This window comes from Perca fluviatilis, chromosome 15, assembly GCF_010015445.1.
Source record: "Perca fluviatilis chromosome 15, GENO_Pfluv_1.0, whole genome shotgun sequence".
Lineage (NCBI taxonomy): Eukaryota > Metazoa > Chordata > Actinopteri > Perciformes > Percidae > Perca > Perca fluviatilis.
In genome coordinates, this window is record NC_053126.1 from 26,246,512 (window position 1) to 26,270,589 (window position 24,078).

The 24,078-nt window shown below is 40.0% G+C and overlaps 1 protein-coding gene across 1 annotated transcript; it reads left to right on the forward strand.

Annotated features, from left to right (window-relative positions):
- Positions 1–4,331: 4,331 nt before the first annotated feature.
- LOC120575278 (BUD13 homolog) lies at positions 4,332–21,991 on the forward strand. Its single transcript, XM_039825998.1, has 4 exons — positions 4,332–4,341; positions 13,442–13,529; positions 17,886–18,264; positions 21,932–21,991. The coding sequence occupies exons 1-4, from the start codon at positions 4,332–4,334 to the stop codon at positions 21,989–21,991; spliced, it is 537 nt and encodes a 178-aa protein (XP_039681932.1).
- Positions 21,992–24,078: the final 2,087 nt, after the last annotated feature.

The following is a 24,078-nucleotide window of genomic DNA, read 5'->3' on the forward strand; positions in this document are numbered from 1 at the left end:
ATATATTTTTTATTACCATGATATTAATTTTACATTATTGTATTGTTGGTATTGTACATCCCTACTGGAAACCTTGGCAAAGTCAAATCAGAGACAGCATCAGTCTTACGAAAGAGACCAAATAAGGCCATGTCATCAGCCTATCTAAACAGTTTATAATTCCTGTCTCAGTGTACACAGATAAAATGATTGATTAAATCCAGCCCTTAAGCGCTTGTGTGTTTAAAACAATCGTGAAGCTTGGTTTCCATCCAACAGGAAATTGTTTGTACATATCACACTAAATGCCAATTGTATGACCCTGCAAAACTTGAGAAAAGTGACAAACAAAATCTCACCGGATAATGTTCCTCTAACACAAACTCTCTGTGGATGTCCAGTTAAGAGGTCCTTGATCCAGTGTACAAGCCCCTCATAGTTCCCACGGTAACTACAAAAAAAAAATATTATATATATATATATATATATATATATATATATATATATATATATATTATATTACAGTTTTTTCTAACTGCTTACACACAAAATCTTGTCATGTTACACAATTTTTGAAACCTCTCACTCAAAGTGCAAAACTACACAGCAAATCTCCAAAACCATGAGCTATTTCTCATCCTTTCACTCAGTTTTCAGTTGTATAAAACACTTTTTTCAAAACACTACACACAATTCTCTACCTAAGACACAAAAATCTAACAGGAAGTGACTTGCTTTCCTTTTCTAAAACACAACCAATCAAAATCGATCAAAATGCTACACTTATTTACCAGGGCACACACACACTCCTCACATGTGCAAACACATTATGTCATAACTGAACAGTAACCAATCACTGCTTTACTATAAGCCTATACATAGGTCAAAGGTTAGATTACCTGTTTTGAACAGTGGAAGCCAACAATAGAGAGCAAAGGGGAGGAGGAGGGAGAGGCAGGGGACGACAACGAGGAGGAGGAGGGAAGAAGAGAAAGGAGAGCCATCTCTGATGAGATCAGGGCCACACTTATTCATCATTTGATCAACCACGGATTGACCATGAGAGAAGCCCATCTTGAGTAGCTTTACAGTAGCTTCCATACTATGAATAACAGGCATGCAACTATCTAATGACTATTTCAGCTTTATAAATCAAATCAGACTTTGTTTACATACAATACCCCCCCCCCGCACCGACACACACTTTATTCTAAAAAGGACACCTTTGGTTTACATATGTTTGTAGTTTTGTTTTCTTATTTTATGCTACTGTATACAACACTGTGCTACTCTTACAAGCGTAATGCTTTGCCTAATAAATATTTTTATTTTGTTTTACTGTAACATTGCCTTGTTGTTTACAGTGCACTTTTCAACCACTCTCAGCAGATTACTTTCACTCTAGAACATTGTATATCCAAAAATGTACTATTATGAAAAAGGTGTTTGCCAGTTGATGCAAATGCTTCATTTTGAGATGTGTTTATGACATTTTGAATGAAGTATTTCATTTTGAAGGAGATGTGAGGCATTTAGCATTTTGTATGTGCAGTTTTGGGACTTGTGTGTAGAGTTTTGAAAAAAGGAGACAGAGTTTTGAAAACATGTGTAAGCAGTTGGTATTGCTGTCTGTGGTATTGCTGCTTGTAGAATTCTTCAAAACCAAATTGTAGTCTACCCCAAAATTACTTACAGAATTAGCTGACAGAGACCGTTGGACCCAGAGTCTGAGCCCTTAAATTTGGGGATTGTTTATTCAAAGTCAAAAACACATTTTTGTGAGTCTGAGATGTAATTCACATTTTAGCTGCCAAAGCTCCTCTGCTTTCTTTGGCCCTCTCTGTCTCTGGTCCTGTACGGTGGTCACTCAGTGTGCAGTGTGAGAGGGGGAGTAGCCAGCGGCTAGAGCAGCAAAAGCCAATCTGTGCTTCTTTTACAGATATATATTTAACAATATCTTTTACATTTCTAATCCAAACAACGTCAAACTTGGCACTGCACTTACTCGTGCCTGTTGCAAGACACCTGTCAAGTTTGAAATCTATCGGACTAACAGTTCTAGAGATATGCGCATGACAGACAGACGTTCCTGCAATAAATAAATAGATAGATAGATAGATAGATAGATAGATAGATAGATAGATAGATAGATAGATAGATAGATAGAACCGGCTTCTCTTGTTAATGATCTTGTAGGTCTTATTGTACTATGAGGAGCTAACCACCCGGTATCTTTTGAAGTAGCCTACATAAAAATGAATCGTATGTTTGGAACTTGTTAATAATAACACCAACCAAAGTCAAATTCCTTGTTGTATGTAAATATACTTGGCCAATAAATCTGATTTTGATAATCCATAAAGTGAAGCCCTGCAGGCGACCTCTGTGGTGGGTCCCCCCCCCCCCGCCCCAATACCAGCAAGGACAAACTGTAAAACTGTCAACATTATTCTGTGCTTTTACCCTTGCGAGTTCAATTCTGCCAAGAACAACAAGCAAGAAACTTCGCCCCAAGAACACAGCTCAGTTCTTCTCATTCTGATTGAAAAACACATCTGACTGGAGCAGCTCCAGCAGCTCCTCTCTGGAGAGTTCAGGTGGCAGCGGGACCGAGTTTGACTTGCCTGGCTCAGGTTGCTTTACACACATGCCCAAGATGGAGGGAGAGGAGGAAGGGAGAGAGAAGAAAAAAAAAGTTGTTTTTTTTAATTTGTTTTCCAAATTACCAGGTATTTCAGTTTGCATCTTTTCCACAGTCTAAATAGAAAGCCAGCAGTATATTTAAGTTCCTGGGTGGTTTGCAGACACATTGAGATTTTGTAAACAAACATACTAAGAATTTTGAATTTGAAAAAGTGGAAAAGGAATGATGACGAAGTCAAGACAAACGAACACAAACAAAACAAAATGCTTGCTAATATCCTGATGATGTGGCAGCATGAACTTTTTGCATAGTGTAGAATATATAGTACAGGCCAAAAGTTTGGACACACCTTCACATTCAATGCGTTTCCTTTTTATTTTCATGACTATTTACATTGTAGATTCTCACCAAAGGCATCAAAACTATGAATGAACACATATGGAATTATGTACTTAACAAAAAGTGTTTTGCTTTTTTATTAATAAGGGAAAACATTCCACTAATTAACCCTGACAAAGCACACCTGTGAAGTGAAAACCATTTCAGGTGACTACCTCATGAAGCTCATTGAGAGAACACCAAGGGTTTGCAGAGTTATCAAAAAAAGCAAAGGGTGGCTACTTTGAGGAATCTAAAATATAAGACATGTTTTCAGTTATTTCACACTTTTTTGTTAAGTACATAATTCCATATGTGTTCATTCATAGTTTTGATGCCTTCAGTGAGAATCTACAATGTAAATAGTCATGAAAATAAAAAGGAAACACATTGAGTGAGAGGTTCAATGAGGTGTGTCCAAACTTTTGGCCTGTACTGTACATTTCCAGTAAATCGTGCCTCCACTGGACCATTATACTGACCTAATCCAAAGTGTTACAGTCCTTTTTTTATAGCAAGAACACTGTCACTCTGTTCTGGGGAACATCTGGAACAACTCTTGGATAAAGTGAAAAAAGGATATAAAAAAAGATGAAGAGCTGGTTTGATGCAAATAAACTAACACTAAACTTAAGTAACACAAAATGTATATTTTTTGGGAATCGTGCAACAAATTTGCGCAAAACAACTTATGATAAATGACATTGAAATAGAAAAAGGGAAAATTTGGGGAATAAAATCTATGAAAGATTATGTTGGAAGCCACGTATAAATTATATTAAGGCCAAAATATCCAAATCAATTGCAATGCTGTATAAAACCAAATACCTATCAAATCAGCATTCATTATACACCGTGTACTGTTCCTTCATACCGCCATACAAATTGTAAATAAAACCACTTATAGAGCACCAACACTTTTCATCAAACAAAGCATTTACAATTTTAAGATCTTGTTGACTTTGAAAATCCTGTGCAAAGTAAACTATCAACAGCTATCTGACAGTATCCAAGGGTTGTTTCAAACAAAAGCTAAATATCACTGCATCAAAACCAAAGAAGTTTATTTATGGAACAGCTGCAGCGAAGAGATGAAATCATGTACAATAATGAACAACTTCTAACTTCTTTTTCAAATCCATATAGTGAACAGGTACGAGAAGGACTCAAGGTAATTGAATTGTGTACTGACTGTATTGTTCTTGGGGATATATAGATCTATCTATCTATCTATCTATCTATCTATCTATCTATCTATCTATCTATCTATCTATCTCATGTCTAGTTTAGATAGATTATTATTCGGTTTGATTTAACTGACAGATGAAACATGGACACCGGTGAGTGATAGCTTGGGGCAAACAAACAAATGTATGCAAGTATATATGTGCCTGCAATTAGTTATACTAGTTTGGAATGGGCCGATTGCTTGTCCTGTGGTATTGCTGCTTGTAGAATTCATCAAAACCAAATTGTACCCCAAAATTACTTACAGAAGGACCCCAAACCACTTCATATACAACTCACCTGTATACCCTAACTTACTGATTTACCTGACAGAGAACGTTGCAGATTCAGAATGTAATCACAAAATATCACATTGAAAATGTGGAGTAATCAGACATTAGCATCATGGACTCATGGCAGCGTGCTACCCACCTGGCCCATTATGAGAGCTAATCAGCACATATCTGCATTCATCAACCACCAGAACCAGCGTGCGTGCATGCGTGCATATGTGTGTGTTGTACCTGAGTGCTGTTGTTGTACTGGGTACCCAGGGCCCTCATGTGAGGATGGCCCAAAAATATGCTAGAATGAATAGCTGTAGATGCGGGAGGGTCACGTAGAGAATGTATTTCACTAGACCCCTGTTTGGCCCAAAGGTGGGCCAGATCGGGATTGGTTCCGTACTGGATCCGGCCCCGAGCCTTGCATATGTGTGCGCGCAGAGAGCAGGAGCGAGAGCGAGAGAGACGGTTGTGTCTCGTGTCGTATGATCGTTAACGAATTTAACATTTCAGCAGAGGTGTTCATTTCCATACAGGTGTAGTGGCTTGACGGTTAACGGTGAAGTAGGGGATATGATTTGCGGAAAAGCATAGTGCCTTTTTTATCGCCAACCTTATTCCAACAGTCGCAATGTTCCTTTCAGCTATCTGCTCGTGCTCCAGGAAAATGAAGAAAAGTTAGTTTGTTATATCCAGCAATCATGTAGCTAACATTGGAAGCAGGAAAAGAGTCCGCTGTTGTGGAATCAGAGGTGGGAAACTCGGGCTAGATTTTGCTAACCGAGATTCCCAGTTGGTGACGCGTTGTTGACAACTGACGTTTGATGTAGGCGACTTTGGTTCACTGAACATATTTCAATGACAATAAACAGTTTATTGTGGACAAACGCCTCTGCCAAGAAACATAACATGTTTCAAAGTATTCATAAATAGGCCCATGTATAAAAAAAAAAACACATTATCCGTGTCCTTTCCCATTCGTTGTCCTGCAGATAACACAAACACCTGCCCATGTGCTGGGCCCTGTTGCACAAAACCAGGATAAGGGATTAAGCCGGGATATTCAAGTTATCCTGGATGAATTTAGCTTTGATCTGGCTGCACAAAAGCAGGTTGAATTAAACCCAGCCAAGTAACCATGGAGATTTATTCTTTGCAGCTAGCCTGCTCCAGAGCAGGCTAACAGCCAGGCTAAGATTAATCCTGGAGTCTTATGTGTTAACTCAGCTGCCGCTGTGATCCGAAAGAAACGTGTTTAACAGTTATTCAGTTGTCTTTGGAATGTGTTCTGCTTTATTTTTATTGACATGCATTACTTGTCGTTATTGCTGTCACGAGTATGATTTAAATCCTAGTATTGTAGTTGTTTAAATGGTAAGAAATGGTTGCACTGGCACCGGAGATAAAGTGGGACAATGCAGAGGAAATGGGCTTTTCCTGCGCTGCTAAAATTTGCCCCGTGCAACATGGAGAGGCGGGGGGAGGCAGGGGAAAAACATTGATGTCACTTAGGCTACTTCTTTTTCTAGTTTTTGTCCAGTCATGTTTGTTTTGTATGAACATTAATTGTAGAAAGATATTTAGAATTAGACATAGCTTATAGAGAACTCCATTTCTGCATCAGTAAATCTGTGATCGATACCGTGGTCTATTTAAGAAAGCTGTGAACGTGCACTTATCCTAGCTATCTACATCTGGCTTGACATAGCTTCACTTCTCATCCTGGCTCGGCAAACGTGCAACCGATTAAGCCGCGATGAGCGGATCACACCAAGTCAAGCTGCGCTTTCAGTTATCCTGGATTTCTTCATTCTACTTTTGTGCAACAGGCCCCTGTTTATATGCTCGTATAAGAAAACAGCAGCAAATCTTTTGTTATTGTGGCCTCTATGTTTTCACACACCTGATGCTCTAGGCTACGGCCATCCTTTGGTGGCAGTCATGCAACAAGTTGTTATGCCAAACGCCAATATAACAGAAGAAGAAGAAGAACACGCATTCCGACCACGTGAACGCTGGCAGTCGGAAAAACAATGTAATCACAGGGGCCGTCCCGGTTATTCCCAGGTGGCATGAATGCAGCAAGTGTCTGGTAGCCTGCCTATAAGTGGCATCACGTGCTGTCTGCCACATGTTGTCTGGTTGTGCTTTGCATGTGTGGGATTGTGAAACGTCCTTAAATTTGGGATTTTTCCGTTTGTTTATTCAAAGACAAAAACAGTCCAAAGTAGTGCTACTTTGGACATTTTTGTGGGTCTGAGGTTTGGGTCACATTTTAGCTGCCAAAGCTCAGCTGCTTTCTTCGACCCTCTCTGATTGAGAGGGGGACTGGCCAGCGGCTAGAGCGGCAAAAGCCAATGTGTGCTTCTTTTATCAAGATAAATGTAATGATATCTTTTGCATTTCTAATGCACATACTCGTGCCCGTAGCAAGACACCTGTCAAGTTTGAAATCCATCCATCCATCCTCCATTGAGAGATATGCACAACACACACACACACACACACACACACACACACACACACACACACACACACACACACACACACACAAAAAAAAAAACACACACACACAAAAAAAAAAAAAAACAAAAAAACACACACACACACACACACATCTTTACTTTAACATGTTGAAAATGAACTTAAAAAAACTGGACTTCCTTTAAGTTGAGTTTGTCTACTTGACAGTAACATTTACTGTTATAAAAGCAGTGAGGTTTCGTTCATTCGTTATAAATAGGCAGCAAAATTGGGTTAGAATGTTTTTTTTCTTCTTTTTTATTGTGACGCGGTCTACAAAAAGGTCACCAGAACAGATTTTATGTGTATGCATTGTGTGCATGTACAGTGCCTTGCGAAAGTATTCGGCCCCCTTGAACTTTTCGACCTTTTGCCACATTTCAGGCCTCAAACATAAAAATATAAAACTGTAATTTTTTGTGAAGAATCAACAACAAGTGGGACACAATCATGAAGTGGAACGAAATTTATTGGATATTTCAAACCTTTTAAACAAATAAAAAACTGAAATATTGGGCGTGCAAAATTATTCAGCCCCCTTAAGTTAATACTTTGTAGCGCCACCTTTGCTGCGATTATTACAGCTGTAAGTCGCTTGGGGGTATGTCTCTATCAGTTTTGCACATCGAGAGACTGACATTTTTGCCCATTCCTCCTTGCAAAACAGCCCCGAAAGCTCAGTGAGGTTGGATGGAGAGCGTTTGCGAACAGCAGTTTTCAGTTCTTTCCACAGATTCTCGATTGGATTCAGGTCTGGACTTTGACTTGGCGATTCTAACACCTGGATATGTTTATTTGTGAACCATTCCATTGTAGATTTTGCTTTATGTTTTGGATCATTGTCTTGTTGGAAGACAAATCTCCCCAGTCTCAGGTGGTTTTTTGCAGACTCCATTCGGGTTTTCTTCCAGAATGGTCCTGTATTTGGCTCCATCCATCTTCCCATCAATTTTAACCATCTTCCCTGTCCCTGCTGAAGAAAAGCAGGCCCAAACCATGATGCTGCCACCACCATGTTTGACAGTGAGGATGGTGTGTTCAGGGTGATGAGCTGTGTTGCTTTTACACCAAACATAACGTTTGTATTGTGCCCAAAATGTTCGATTTTGGTTTCATCTGACCACAGCACCTTCTTCCACATGTTTGGTGGGGGGGCCCCGGGGTGGCTTTTGGCAAACTTTAAACAACACTTTTTATGGATATCTTTAAGAAATGGCTTTCTTCTTGCCACTCTTCCATAAAGGCCAGATTTGTGCAGTATACCGACTGATTGTTGTCCTATGGACAGAGTCTCCCACCTCAGGTGTAGATCTCTGCAGTTCATCCAGAGTGATCATGGGCCTCTTGGCTGCATCTCTGATCAGTCTTCTCCTTGTATGAGCTGAAAGTTTAGAGGGACGGCCGGGTCTTCGTAGATTTGTAGTGGTCTGATACTCCTTCCATTTCAATATTATCGCTTGCACAGTGCTCCTTGGGATGTTTAAAGCTTGGGAAATCTTTTTGTATCCAAATCCGGCTTTAAACTTCTCCACAACAGTATCTCGGACCTGCCTGGTGTGTTCCTTGTTCTTCATGATGCTCTCTGCGCTTTACACGGACCTCTGAGACTATCACAGAGCAGGTGCATTTATACGGAGACTTGATTACACACAGCTGGATTCTATTTATCATCATTAGTCATTTAGGTCAACATTGGATCATTCAGAGATCCTCACTGAACTTCTGGAGAGAGTTTGCTGCACTGAAAGTAAGAAGGGCTGAATAATTTTGCACGCCCACTTTTTCAGTTTTTTATTTGTTAAAAAAGTTTGAAATAGCCAATGAATTTCGTTCCACTTCATAATTGGGACCCACTTGTTGTTGATTCTTCACAAAAAATTACAGTTTTATATCTTTATGTTTGAGGCCTGAAATGTGGCAAAAGGTCGAAACGTTCAAGGGGGCCGAATACTTTCGCAAGGCACTGTAAATAAAAATATATGAGATGTACCGATACTGGCTATAGACAGCCAACATACAGAGGGTGCAGTTTACATGGCTTTGCATGTAAAGAGAGACACACACAATAAAGTTGTTCTAAAAGAATGGTAGTCGATGTTCACAGTCCAGTCAAAGTTTGTGTTTGTTTTTGCATCACTGCTGTGCATTTATCCGTTATTGTTCTTTGTTCATATAACATTAGTATGAAAATAAATTCATTCCGATCAGTCTGTATAAAAAGTACAATTTCACTACTATATATAAATAGCAGTTATACTCTCATGAAATCAAAACGAAGCAAACTGAACAAGTATTTTGTTTCAGATTTTCCTGGTCCAGATGGGACTGAAGTAGCCCTGTTGAGCTGCATCACAGCTGCACTGTCTAGACCAGTGTTATACAACCACTCTTGTTCCAGTCAGGCAATTTCCTCCTAATCCTGGTTACGTTGTTTTTCCGACTGGTAGCGTTCACATGGTCGGGATGCGTGTTCTTCTTCTTCTTCTTCTTCTTCTGTTATATTGGTGTTTGGCATAACAACTTTTTGCATGACTGCCACCAACGGTTGGCCGTAGCCTAGAGTAACCAACGGGAAAGGACACGGATAATGTGGTTTTTTTTTTATACATGGGCCTATTTATGAATAATTTGAAACATATGTCTGTGTATGTTTCTGGGCAGAGGCATTTGTCCACAATAAACAGTTTATTGTCATTGAAATATGTTCAGTGAACCAAAGTCACCTCCATCAAACGTCAGTTGTCAACGAGTCATCCAACTGGGAAACTCGGATATCAAAATTCAGCCCGAGTTTCCCACCTCTGATTCCCACAGGACGTTGTGTGAACGGTGACGTTTTCACTCGGAAAAACGTTTTTTCGATGTCCATGAACGCACGGAGAGTCCCAGTAGGCTCGTTCGAGATGAGCCAGGTCTGCGCAGAATCGATCACCGGCGATGACCGCCCAATGCATGCCGGTTAGATTTGTGTCCGACTTGATCCTGACTTGCTCTGACGTCATGAACACGTGGGCAACGATAATCTCACGAGACCAAGGCGGCCGCAGTTCTGAGCATATATGTCAATAGGCTCGTTCGAGATGAACTGCGCCTCGCCTGTAAAGTAGAGCAGGCGGCAGCAGCTGGGGGGCGAGGACAAAAGTCCACTCTCAAAGTTGGACAGTTTTCCAGCTGACTCCAGCAGCCTTCAGGCTGAACAGGAAGTGACACAAACACAGTGGTCCGTTCGGGTCCGATTCCGATTTAATAAAATGTTATCAGACCCATATATCTGCTCCTACACAGTCTCCTGTTGATTTTATTATGACAGAGTAGCTGTCAAAATTCTCTACATGCGATCTGTTGCTGATTTTAATTGACAACAGACTGTAGATGATCTGTAGGCTAATCTGAACAGATTTAGTCTCTCTGACTTCTAAACATCACTATCAGCCTCACAACATGTGTTCTGTACAGAATAAGCTTTTAAAATCAGACAAATCGCAGTTAAAATCCCTCCGATTCAAAATCAATAAAAAGTTTATATAAAACGTCATCATGTTGAGTCGATTCTGAAACAAATCAGCTGTTCGATCAGCTGAGAGGCCGGCGTTTCCCAGCATGCCCTGGGTCCACCTGCGTCCTCCCTGGCTCTTGCAGTTGGTGAAAAGCAACTGCGCTGCCTGCGTCTCAGAACTGCGGCCGCCTTGGTCTCGTGAGATTATCGTTGCCCACGTGTGCATGACGTCAGAGCAAGTCGGGATCAAGCGGGATCTGATATCGGGTGATGACTCAGAAATGATGTTGGGAGACCTCAGAGATGACGACCAGTTCGAAGAGTACAAATCAAATGTAGCTTTATTCAAACAGTGAACAAACTTTCATGACACTGGGACAACCGTGAGCATACAGACACGTCTGCCCAAGGATGACCAACATGTACATCAGAATGAATTCCTTTTAAACTCTTTTTGTGCTTACACAGCATGAGACATCTATTTCAGCACACAAGTTTTACTCTTAAACTACACCTTTTATGGCCGATGCTCCTAATAGATTCCCACATTCCTGGCTCCGATTCCTCTGTGTGACAGTTGTGCCCAAACTCATAATAGATTCACACATTCTAAGCTAGGTTTTTACTATGAGACCATATCATCTTAAACTGACTGGTCTCTAGAAACTCCTTAGAATAGATAAGATACATTCAAACATTTGCATGCACACATACCAAACCTATCAGGATCAAGTCAGACACAAATCTAACCGGCATGCATTGGGCACCGATCGCTGGTGATCGATTCTGCGCAGATCTGGCTCATCTCGAACGAGCCTACTGGTTCTGAGACGCAGGCAGCGCAGTTGTTTTTCTCCAACTGCAAGAGCCAGGCGGATGCAGGCGGACCCAGTGCATGCTGGGAAACGCCGGCCTCTCAGCTGATCGAACAGCTGATTGGTTCAGAATCGACTCAACATGATGACGTTTTATATAAACTTTTTATTGATTTTTAATCGGAGGGATTTTAACTGTGATTTCTCTGATTCAAAGGCTTATTCTGTACAGAACTTATTTTGTGGCTGATAGTTGTGTTTAAAAGTCAGAGAGACTAAATCTGTTCAGATTACGGATCATCTATAGCGGGTAGTAACAGTAACAGATCGCATGTAGAGAATTTGATCGTAATAAAACAACTGGAAATTGTGTTATATAGGAGCTGATATATGGTTCTAATACTTTTCCTCGCGCTCAATACTTTATAGGCGAGGCGCAGCTCACCTCGAACAAGCCTCTTGGTTTGTGCAGCTGCTGCCTGCCCTCTGCGCAGATGTACTGGGGGAAATCACTAGGCTCGTTCGAGATGAACTGTGCCTCGCCTGTAAAGTAGACGAGAGCAGGCGGCAGCAGCCGGGGGCAGTGACCAAAATCCGCTCTCAAGTCGGACAGTTTTCCAGCTGATTCCAGCAGCCTTCAGGCTGAACAGGAAGTGACAGAAACACTGGTCCGATTCCGATTTAATAAAATGTTATCAGACCCATATATCAGCTCCTACACAGTCTCCAGTTGATTTTATTATGACAGAGTAGCTGTCAAAATTCTCTACATGCGATCTGTTGCTGATTTTAATTAACACACACTGTAGATGATCTGTAATCTGAACAGATTAAGGCTCTCTGACTTCTAAATCTAACGATCAGCCACACATGTGGTTTGTACAGAATAAGCTTTAAATCAGACAAGTATATAGCAGTTATAGTAGCAGTTAAAATCCCTCCAATTCAAAATCAATAAAAAGTTTATATAAAACGTCATCATGTTGAGTCGATTCTGAACCAATCAGCTGTTAAATCAGCTGAGAGCCAGGCATTTCCCAGCATGCCCTGAGTAAGCTTGGGTCTTGTAGTCATTGAAAAGCAACTGCGCTGTCTGCGTCTCAAACCTGCGTCTCGTGAGGTTATCGTTGCACACGCGTGCATGACATCAGAGCAAGTCGGGATCAAGTCGGACACAAATCTAACCGGCATGCATTGGGCGGCGATCGCCGGTGATCGATTCTGCGCAGACCTGGCCAGGGCTGGACTGGGACAAAAAATTGGCCCTGGCATTTTTGGCCCAGGCAGCCCACACCCACCGTGATTGGTCAGACACATTCCCTGCAGTCGAAAAAAGTCATAAAAAAGTCTTAGTATAGCATGTCGAAATTGTCACGGTATAGTATGTTGAAATAAGTCATAAGAAAGTCATAGTATAGTATATCAAAAAAAAGTCATAGAATAGTATGTTGAAAAAAGTCATAATATAGTATGTCGAAAAATAGTAATGAAAAGGACATAGCATAGAATGTTGAAAAAGTCATAAAAAGTCATAGTATGTCAAACAAAGGCATACGAAAGTCATAGTATAGTATGTCGAAAAAAGTCAGTATAGTATGTCAAACAAGTCATGGTATAGCATGTTGAAAAAGTCTTAAAAAGACATAGTGTAGTTTGGTGAAAAAGTCATAGTATAGTATGTCGAAAAAAAGTCATGAAAAGGTCATAGCATAGAATGTTGAAAAAGTCATAAAAAGTCATAGTATACTATGTCAAACAAAGTCATAAAAGGTTATAGTATATCATGTCAAAAAAAGTCATAAAAAGGCATAGTAAAGTATGTCGAAAAAGGTCATAGTATAGCATGTTGAAAAAAGAAATCAAAAAGTCATAGTGTAGTATGTTGAAAAAAGTTATAAAAAAGTCAGTGTAGTATTTCGCCTGCCGTGGCTTCCGCACGGTGACAGTCTGGTGTGTGTGAATGTGTTTTGTTTAATTTCTTCATTCTATAATGCCTGCTGTGTGTTTGGTGTGTTTTGGTTTTCTGTCTGTCTGTGTTGACACCCCCCCCCCCCTCCTGCTGACTCTCCTCACACCTGACACCAATCCCAATCAGCGCACCTACTACTCATCCTGCTTCATTCAACTGCCTTCAAATACCAGCCTGACTTTCCTCTCCCTGCCGGATTGTTGCTTACCACTGAGTATGTGTATAACACCAGAGGGTTGTTCCATAAAAGAAGCTTAGAAAATAAGCCAGGCTTATTTTGGTTAGTCAGACTTATTGTCGGTGAATTCTGTTTCATAAAGCAAACTTAAAATAGTTCAAACTCAGTTACCCTGGAAACTTATGCTGGGAAACTAGCCTGGTCCGGGGCAGGCTAACTGTCAGGCTAAGCCTGAGTTGATGCTTAACCAGAATACCGTTTTAACACTGACCCACTGGGAATGAGATATTACATCGGACTCTCTGGCATGCTGCCATTTTATTTCATGTAACCACTATCAGTCCAACAATGAAAGCAAATGCACTTTAAGAATAAATGTAGCCTAATACATTCGAACATACAAAAAGTGAAATAAATGTAAAGAAGTATAGGGAGGCCTACATTTTTTTAGTTGGTGTGATTGTTGTAATTAGGCTAATCAATTAAATGTCTATAAATAGGGAGCTCCACCCATGTAGAAGGACGCATAGTCATGGCGTGTCCTTTAATTGATGAGGTGGTGGATGAGGGAGCAATGATCATACGCAGGGCATTTCAAAGAGAACGTACTTTCAGGGACAGGGCAGACCCATTGGCTTTTTCTGACAACTACCTGCATGAGCGGTATAGATTCTCGAGGGAAGGCATAATGTATATTTGCAGATTACTGAGGCCACACATTGCAAATAGCACACGGCGCAATATATATATATATATACACATACACACACCAGTGTAGTGACCTAGGCCTACTTTTTTAATCATTTAGATGATTTGTGATGCTGATTGCATCATCACAAATGTAGAAGCAAAATGGCCTGGCTCAGTGCATGATTCCAGAATCTTTCGGGCCTCTTCTCTTTCCCACCAACTGGCACAAGGTACAGTGCCTTGCGAAAGTATTCGGCCCCCTTGAACTTTTCGACCTTTTGCCACATTTCAGGCTTCAAACATAAAGATATAAAACTGTAATTTTTTGTGACGAATCAACAACAAGTGGGACACAATAATGAAGTGGAACGAAATTTATTGGATATTTCAAACTTTTTAAGAAATAAAAAACTGAAAATGTAGTGCAAAATTATTCAGCCCCTTTACTTTCAGTGCAGCAAACTCTCTGAAGTTCAGTGAGGATCTCTGAATAATCCAATGTTGACCTAAATGACTAATGATGATAAATAGAATCCAGCTGTGTGTAATCAAGTCTCCGTATAAATGCACCTGCTCTGTGATAGTCTCAGAGGTCCGTTTAAAGCGCAGAGAGCATCATGAAGAACAAGGAACACACCAGGCAGGTCCGAGATACTGTTGTGGAGAAGTTTAAAGCCGGATTTGGATACAAAAAGATTTCCCAAGTTTTAAACATCCCAAGGAGCACTGTGCAAGCGATAATATTGAAATGGAAGGAGTATCAGACCACTGCAAATCTACGAAGACCCGGCCGTCCCTCTAAACTTTCAGCTCATACAATGAGAAGACTGATCAAAGATGCAGCCAAGAGGCCCATGATCACTCTGGATGAACTGCGGAGATCTACAGCTGAGGCGGGAGACTCTGTCCATAGGACAACAATCAGTCGTATACTGCACAAATCTGGCCTTTATGGAAGAGTGGCAAGAAGAAAGCCATTTCTTAAAGATATCCATAAAAAGTATCGTTTAAAGTTTGCCACAAGCCACCTGGGAGACACACCAAACATGTGGAAGAAGGTGCTCTGGTCAGATGAAACCAAAATCGAACTTTTTGGCAACAATGCAAAACGTTATGTTTGGCGTAAAAGCAACACAGCTCATCACCCTGAACACACCATCCCCACTGTCAAACATGGTGGTGGCAGCATCATGGTTTGGGCCTGCTTTTCTTCAGCAGGGACAGGGAAGATGGTTAAAATTGATGGGAAGATGGATGGAGCCAAATACAGGACCATTCTGGAAGAAAACCTGATGGAGTCTGCAAAAGACCTGAGACTGGGACGGAGATTTGTCTTCCAACAAGACAATGATCCAAAACCTAAAGCAAAATCTACAATGGAATGGTTCACAAATAAACATATCCAGGTGTTAGAATGGCCAAGTCAAAGTCCAGACGTGAATCCAATCGAGAATCTGTGGAAAGAACTGAAAACTGCTGTTCACAAACGCTCTCCATCCAACCTCACTGAGCTTGAGCTGTTTTGCAAGGAGGAATGGGCAAAAATGTCAGTCTCTCGATGTGCAAAACTGATAGAGACATACCCCAAGCGACTTACAGCTGTAATCGCAGCAAAAGGTGGCGCTGCAAAGTATTAACTTAAGGGGGCTGAATAATTTTGCACACCCAATTTTTCAGTTTTTTGATTTGTTAAAAAGGTTTGAAATATCCAATAAATTTCGTTCCACTTCATGATTGTGTCCCACTTGTTGTTGATTCTTCACAAAAAATTACAGTTTTATATCTTTATGTTTGAAGCCTGTAATGTGGGAAAAGGTCGAAAAGTTCAAGGGGGCCGAATACTTTCGCAAGGCACTGTATGTTAGTCACTTAACACAGCTTTTAAATACCTTCACCAAATTCAATGGTTACAATTTATGTTTTTTTTTTTTTTATCAGGTCAATTCTCAGGAGTTTTGCTGGGAGACAAGGGATATGCATGCCTGCCTCATCTCTTAACTCCCTATCAGGAGACGCAGACAGAGGCACAGCACAATTACAATGTTGCCCATGCCCGCACAAGAGCTCGTATAGAGATGGCATTTGGGCTCATCAAGTCAAGGTTCCAGTGCCTGAATTACCTCAGGGTGATTCCACAAAGGGCATGTGACATTGTAGTTGCATGTGTTGTGCTACATAACATTGCCTGTCTGAGGAGAGAGAGGCAACCAAGAATGGTTGTACAGGAAGACTGGGACATCGAAGGCACTTTTGATGACAATGAAATAGGCAGGGTTATAAGAGACCGTTATGCCAATAATTATTTTGGTTAACACAGTCCAAACTGTTCACTTTTCCCTTAAATTTAACAGACACATACAAGTCATCTTTTTTTTTTTTATTTAGCTGCCTGTTGGGGGTGAAAACATAAAATTAAATGTGGTCAAAAAACAAAAAGGTCATGTCATTGTTTTAAATATGCCAGTTCTACTTGCATTTTTCTCAAGCTGTTAGATTTCCAGCTCCAACTTTCTTATTTTAGTTTTTATATTGGGTTGACGTCGTATCAATGGCCTCCATTTGTTTCAGGAGATACCGTTTGTAGACTCCTTTATGTTCTCTGGGTTCTGTAGGAAGAGAGTTTTTTTTTTAATTTTTCTATTTTTAGTCAATTTGAGCTAGTGCTTTTGGCACTTTTTTGTAATTTCTTACTCACTTGGTCACATGTGGTCCCAGACTGAGAGGGCTCAAGGGTGTCAGCATCCTGTTGCCAATAATGTAAATACACATAATTTAGCACCTCAGAGGTAGGCTTTTAAATATATAATGTGCAAATTTGTGCCTACCTCAGGCCTCCTTGAACATACTGACACAGTCTCCTCATCCTCCTCTACTGTAGATGGGCCTTCAACCTAAAACCATTAAACAAACTCGGTTAATGAATCACCACTTGACAATAAGTGCTTTAAACTCATACTGTCATACTCACTGGATTCAGCATGATGTCTGGTGGATCCAGAAAACACACAGAATTTGGCATCACTATAAAATAAAAAGATTTAGTTAGGAATGCAAGAATAAAAATAAATAAAACACCTTTTAAGTAGTGATCTCTTATATTAGATGGAATGGATCCAGATGCTGTTCCCCCCTCTATTCCCTCAATGACAGGCCTCCCTTTATTCAGGTCTAATGCCAGCTCCTCTGCAGGAGTAAAGTTGGCTGTTGGTGGCCCTCCCCCAGTGCCAGCAACTCACTCTTCTTTTTGGCAGCTGCAATTGTGAAACATCATGAGACTGGACAGTTGGAACATCAAGCTGGCTATATGCTTAAGTACTTACATAGATTTATACTTTATAATTAATACTTACCATTCTGAACAATATTTTTATATTTTATAAAATAAAATAAAATTGATGAATCTATGCTCCACCATCAGGGCTTCTTAAGAGTAACGTGCACGCGCAATTATCTAGACTAAATAAACCTGGTTCAAATTAGTGAGATCGCGTGAACTTCAATTACCTTTTATGAAACCGCTTTTAGCCCAACTTTTTTTTGTTTTTTGGGGGGGTTGTTGTTTTTTTCCCCCTTTTTTTTTTTTTTTTTTTGAAAAACCCCCTTTCGAGAATTGTATTTAGTCTAGTTTCTTGTTTTTGTGTTGCTCTGTTTCCTGACGTTACTAACTGGAAGATTTCTGTCCTAGAAATAACCCACCTTCAGATCATCTGCTGCCAATTACCACGGCACGCACTGGAACATCTTTTCTGCAGCTGCACTGAGGAACAGATCCCAGCACCCCTTCAGCCAGCCCAGCCATCTTCGGACCCAGCACCCCTTCTGCCAGCCCAGCCCTCCTCAGACCCAGCACCCCTTCTGCCAGCCCAGCCCTCCTCGGACCCAGCACCCCTTCTGCCAGCCCAGCCATCTTCGGACCCAGCACCCCTTCTGCAAGCCCAGCCCTCCTCGGACCCAGCACCCCTTCTGCCAGCCCAGCCCTCCTCGGACCCAGCACCCCTTCTGCAAGCCCAGCCCTCCTCGGACCCAGCACCCCTTCTGCCAGCCCAGCCATCTTCGGACTCAGCACCCCACTGCTAGCCCGGTCACTGCTTCAAATAAATCATTTTTTTATCACCTACTCCAGTCTGTGCCTGAGTTCTGTCCCACACTCCTGACAGTCATGAAAGAGTCATTGTGTAGTATGTCGAAAAAAAGTAATAAAGTCATATTATAGTATGTCGAAAAAAGTCATGAAAAAGTCACAGGATTTAATTTCGAAAAAGTGATTAAAAAAATCATAGTATAGTATGTCTAAAAAAGTCAGGAAAAGGTCATAGTATAGTATGTCAAAAAAGTAATCAAAAGGTCATAACAGCATGTTGACAAAGTAATAGTATAGTATGTCTAAAAAAGTCCTAGTATAGCATGTTGAAAAAGTTTTAATATATAAGTATGTCGAAAAAACTCATGAAAAGGTCATAGCATAGTGTTGAAAAAGTCATAAAAAGGCAATAGTATACTATGTCAAACAAAGTCATCGTATATATTATATATCATGTCGATAAAAGTCATAAAAAGACATAGTAAAGCAAGTCGAAAAAAGTAAGAAAGAGGTCATAGTATAGCATGATGAAAAAATAAATCAAAAGGTCATAGTGTAGTATGTTGACAAATTCTTAAAAATACAGTGTATTTTGTTGAAAAAGTCATAGTATAGTATGTCGATTGAAGTCATAAAAAGGTCATAGTACAGCATGTTGAAAAAAGTCAAAAAAGCATAGTAGAGCATGTCGAAAAAAGTCATGAAAAGGTCATAGGATAAAATGTGAAAAAGTCATTAAAAGTCATAGTATAGTATGCTGAACAAAGTCATAAAAGGTTATAGTATAGCATGTCGAAAAAAAGCCATAAAAAGGCATAGTATAGCATGGCGAAAAAAAACATTAGAAAGTCATAGTATAGTATGTTGAAAAAGTCATAAAAAGACGTAGTATAGTATGTCAAAAAAAGTCATAAAAAAGTAAGTAAAGCATATTGAAAAAGTCTTAATATATATAGTATGTCGAAAAAAGTAATAAAAAAAGTTATGAAAAGGTCATAACACAGCATGTTGAAAAAGTCCTAGTATAGTATGTTGAAAAAAGTCATAACAAAGTCATCGTATAGTATACTATGCCGAAAAAAGTCATGCAAAGGTCATACCATAGCATGTTGAAAAAGTCCTAGTATAGTATGTTGAAAAAAGTCGTAAGAAAGTCCTAGTATAGTATGTTGAAAAAAAGTCAAAAAGTAATATAAGTAATAATAGTATGTCCAAAAAAGTCATAAAAAAACTCATAGCAGGGCTGGACTTGGACAAAAAATTGGCCCTGGCATTTTTTGGCCCAGGCGGCCCACACCCACCGTGATTGGTCAGACACATTCCCTGCAGACAGTCCTCTTAAAATATGCGTGCATTCTATGATATGAGTTGCCTAGTGTTCTGCGTTCATGTGATCGTTTTGGATCCTTCAAGAGGGGTCTCAAGACTTATCTGTTGATCTTACACTTAAATAATGAATTCATTCTTAGAGTTATGATTTGTATATTTATGGTATTTTTGTTATTTTTTATTATTGATATTTTATATTGTATTGTCATTATTGTTTTTATTACTATTTTTCTGGACAAAAGTGTCTGCTAAATACAATAACTATAACCCTTCCCAAAAGCTACAATAAAGATGAGAGTAGGTATATGCCCTGATAAAGAGCTAATTTAGCAATTCAAGGATTTACGGCTTGTATCAACACTGATTTTGTAGATCACACAGACTTTTCAGCTACCCAACAGGCTAACCGCTAGCATTTTCAATGTAAGCTAGCTTAAGCAGTTAGGTTACCTAGCCACTAACTTTAATGTTACAGCCAAAGTGCTTGTTGTGGTTATGACGTGGGCGCACATAACACACACACACACACACACACACACACACACACACACACACACACACACACACACACACACACACACACACACACACACACACACACACACACACACACACACACACACACACACACTCCCTTCCTGAGAGTCTCTGTTAATTTGCCTACTCCTTACCACATCGTCATCTACTCTCTCTTCCATTTTTTCCTCACTCACTCTGCACCTCCCTTGCGCTTTGGTGGTCGTTTGTCCATTTTAACGTGGTTGCTTAACTTCCAGTAAAACTATTAGAGCTCGTGTCTCAGGGCCGGGAGGCGTGGCCATAGTGGGACTCGTAAATTTGCGGTCCGGAGTGGGGAAGGGGGATCCTGGATTTGATTGGGTCAGGCCAGTGCCAATAAAGAAAATTAACCAATGGGCCGCTGTGAGTTCTTTATGGGCCGGCGCGGCCAAAAAAAAAACAACAAAAAATATGCCAGATGGCCAGTCCAGCCCTGGACCTGGCTCATCTCGAACGAGCCTAAGAACTTTGAAGTCTCAAACTAATGTCATTGTACTGTAAAACCAGAGCACTCGGAGGAAACCCACGCAAACACGGGTAGAACATGCAAACTCCACACAGAAAGGCCCAGTCCTGACCAGGGATCGAACTCTGCCCGGAATGGGGATCAGGCAGGATGTGGATGCAGGATGAGGCAGAAGTGCTAACAAACTGCAATGTGTGACAAAATAGGTCTTTTAGGGGGCAGAACAATTCATTCCTCAGGAATAAAGCTCTGTTGTAAGCCTAATGAATACCCCTGACATTATATTCTGCCTGCAGCCAATTGCACGTCCACACAATGGCCCTCATTTATGAAACGTGCGTACGACCTAAAACAGGCGTAGGACGGGCGTAAAAAAGACCCTACTATACATGCCAGAAAAAGTCTGCAACATTGTTTTAGCCTGTGGGGTTCTGCACAACATCGCGCAGGAAAACTGGGTGCTGTAAATGTAGTGATGGAGCCAGATGACCCAGGTGTTCAGCACAGCCCCAACTGGGGGCTATACGAAGGAGACTTTTAAAAAGGTAGCCTATACTGTTATGTTTGACAATGATATTCAATACAGGGAACATGACGATGCACAACATTTTTATTTATTCTTTAGGTTTTCATTAAATATATATATATAAATTAAATAGGCTAAACTTCAGCTGGAGTCCGATATACTACGGGAACACTGTTGACCGCATCAGTGATCTCTTTCCATCCCGCATTCTTTCTACAGCCTTTAACAACTCAGGCCCTTAGACTTAACGATAAGGATTAGATTTAGACACTTTGAACTCACATAACGCATTTTCGGCCACAACTCAAGAATTAATACCACATTTCACACATGCAAAAGTTGAAGCCAAATGATGAAATCAGTCTTAAATTAAGTTTGCGTCTTTTGAGGTCTAACAGGATAAAGTGATGGCATTTCATATCCAAAAAGGTCAATGGTCAGCTGTGACATCCTAATCCGACCACTATTCAACGCTGTACCTAGCGAACAGAAGGGGAGACATTTGGTCAGACACTCAATTGGTGACCCTAATCTTGAAACATTTTTGGTCTGAGGTACCCCTACACTATTCATTATATAGGAGTGGATTTTCTTTTTCTTCATACAACTGAACTGGGAATTTGTAGGCTGCTTTTGTGACCAATAGTACTAATTCTAGTCTTCTAGGCTACTACTACTCGCAGTGCGACCACCGAAAGCTTGCTCAAATTTGTGTACTTAGTTACATTACACCACTGCTTTCAACAGAAATTCACAAACCTTCAAACAGTGTGCCTCTTTTTGCCCAGCTTCTCTCTCTCACGCTCAGTCCACTGCGGCTTCCTTCGGTCACCGTGGTATGGCAGTAATCTGAGGTCCAGAACGCTGCTGCAAGGAGAGTGTGATTAGATAATAAGAACCAACTGTGCTAATAAACGCACCTGGCACTGCTCTCATCATCTATCTCAACTCCTCTCTCCTCTGCTGCTGAACGCAAACCATGCCAACCTCCACAATTACTATCTTTTAATTCAAATTCTTTTAATTAATATCTTTCATTAAATTCCTTCAAAGTCTTCACTACATACATTCTATGTCTGCACAGTAAAGACGCATAGGCGTTATTTACGGGCCAGTGCAACCCCCACCAAAATAGCTTATCATAATGATAAATGAAAAATATTATATTTTTTCTCGATTCAATGCAATTGGCAAGCAAAGAAAAACATTTCTTTGCTCCCCACTTGACTGGTTGGCGTAGGCATACATCCGCAAGGCAGTATTTCTAGCTTTCATTGAAGAGATGTTGAATTAGTTTAATTTTTGAGGGGTAACTATGGATGTGATGTATTTATCATTGTCAGAGGGAACAGTTCAGTGTCAGTGTTAAAGGAATCGGACACCCACAGAGGTTATTCTGGCTGATTAGACCTCTTCCCAGGATGCGATATTACGAATCCCACTATGGCCACGCCAAGACCTTTTCACCCTTCAATGGCATTTATTGGCCAGGCGTCCATGCTTACGCAAGGTAACGTAACCCCATTTGTAGAGGTCCTATCCCCTGACCAATCCAGGACTGGTAAAAGTGTTTTGCATCTTGTTAATTTGTTTTCTAAAATGTAAATTTGTTTTCTAAAATGTAAATTTGTTTTCCAAAATGTAAATTTGTTTTCCAAAATGTAAATTTGTTTTCTAAAATGTAAATTTGTTTTCCAAAATGTAAATTTGTTTTCCAAAATGTAAATTTGTTTTCTAAAATGTAAATTTGTTTTCTAAAATTTTTTTTTTTTTTTTTTTTATGTAAATTTTTTTTTTTTTTTAAATTAATTTTTTTTAAATTTTTTGTCTCAAGCTTTGTAAAAGTGTTTCATTCTTTGTAATGTTGCATTGCACTTCCCGGCCACCGTACAACAGACTGTAGGTCGAACACTGATTGTTCACTGTTGTATTTTAGTTGAATTATTCCGCCACCGTCTGTCTATTGCAGTGGTTCTCAACCTTTTGTGCCAGCCCCCTATCCATTATCCAGGTCCAGCCCCATCAAATATTATGTAGGCTAATTGCCCTGGATATTAATGATTACCTAATATAGGCCTATTGCGTTACTATTGTTATTAAAATAATCAATAAATCAAAATTGAATGACAAACAACACATGTATTAGTTTCCCAGGTATCAAAAAAGCCACGTGAATAGAAATATTTACAGTTTTTTTTTTAAATGCAACCATTTGACATTCAAATTAAATAACAGCAGCCAATCAGAACTACTAGATATGTAACATTCAACTATAATTATATTATCAAAGGCCTGCTGCATGGTGTGAACCTCGCACCTTTATAATATGACTATAATTTGAATTCTTTTTTGGTTGTGAAGTGACCTTAGGTGTCATGAAAGGCGCTTTAAATAAAATGTATTATTATTATTATTATTATTATTATTATTACAAACACTAACAGTAGCCAATCAGAAACAGCTAGCAATTTAACATTCAAATCTATTTTTCATTCAAATTGTTCCAACGGAAAACAAGCTTGCACTTATCATGGGGTAAAAGCAGGATTGCACGCACGCACACACACACACACACACACACACACACACACACACACACACACACACACACACACACACACACACACACACACACAGAGAAACAAGGTTTTCATTTTGGTGATGACAAACGACTTGAAGAACGACACCTACTGCCGAATGGAAATAAGTTTACAACCTTTGAAAGTTAGAGAGAGCCCTTTGTTGATGCTTAGAAGAGTATAAATTAGAAGAGTCTAGGATTGAAGAGTCTAGGTTTGAAGAGTCTAGGTTTGAAGAGTCTAGGTTTGAAAGTCTAGGTTTGCTATCGCCTGTCTTGCGAGTAAATAGCAGAAAAAAACGTTTGGAGAAGCGCAACCCCACATCGCGCTGCGTTTTGAGGAGGTGGAGTCCCGTA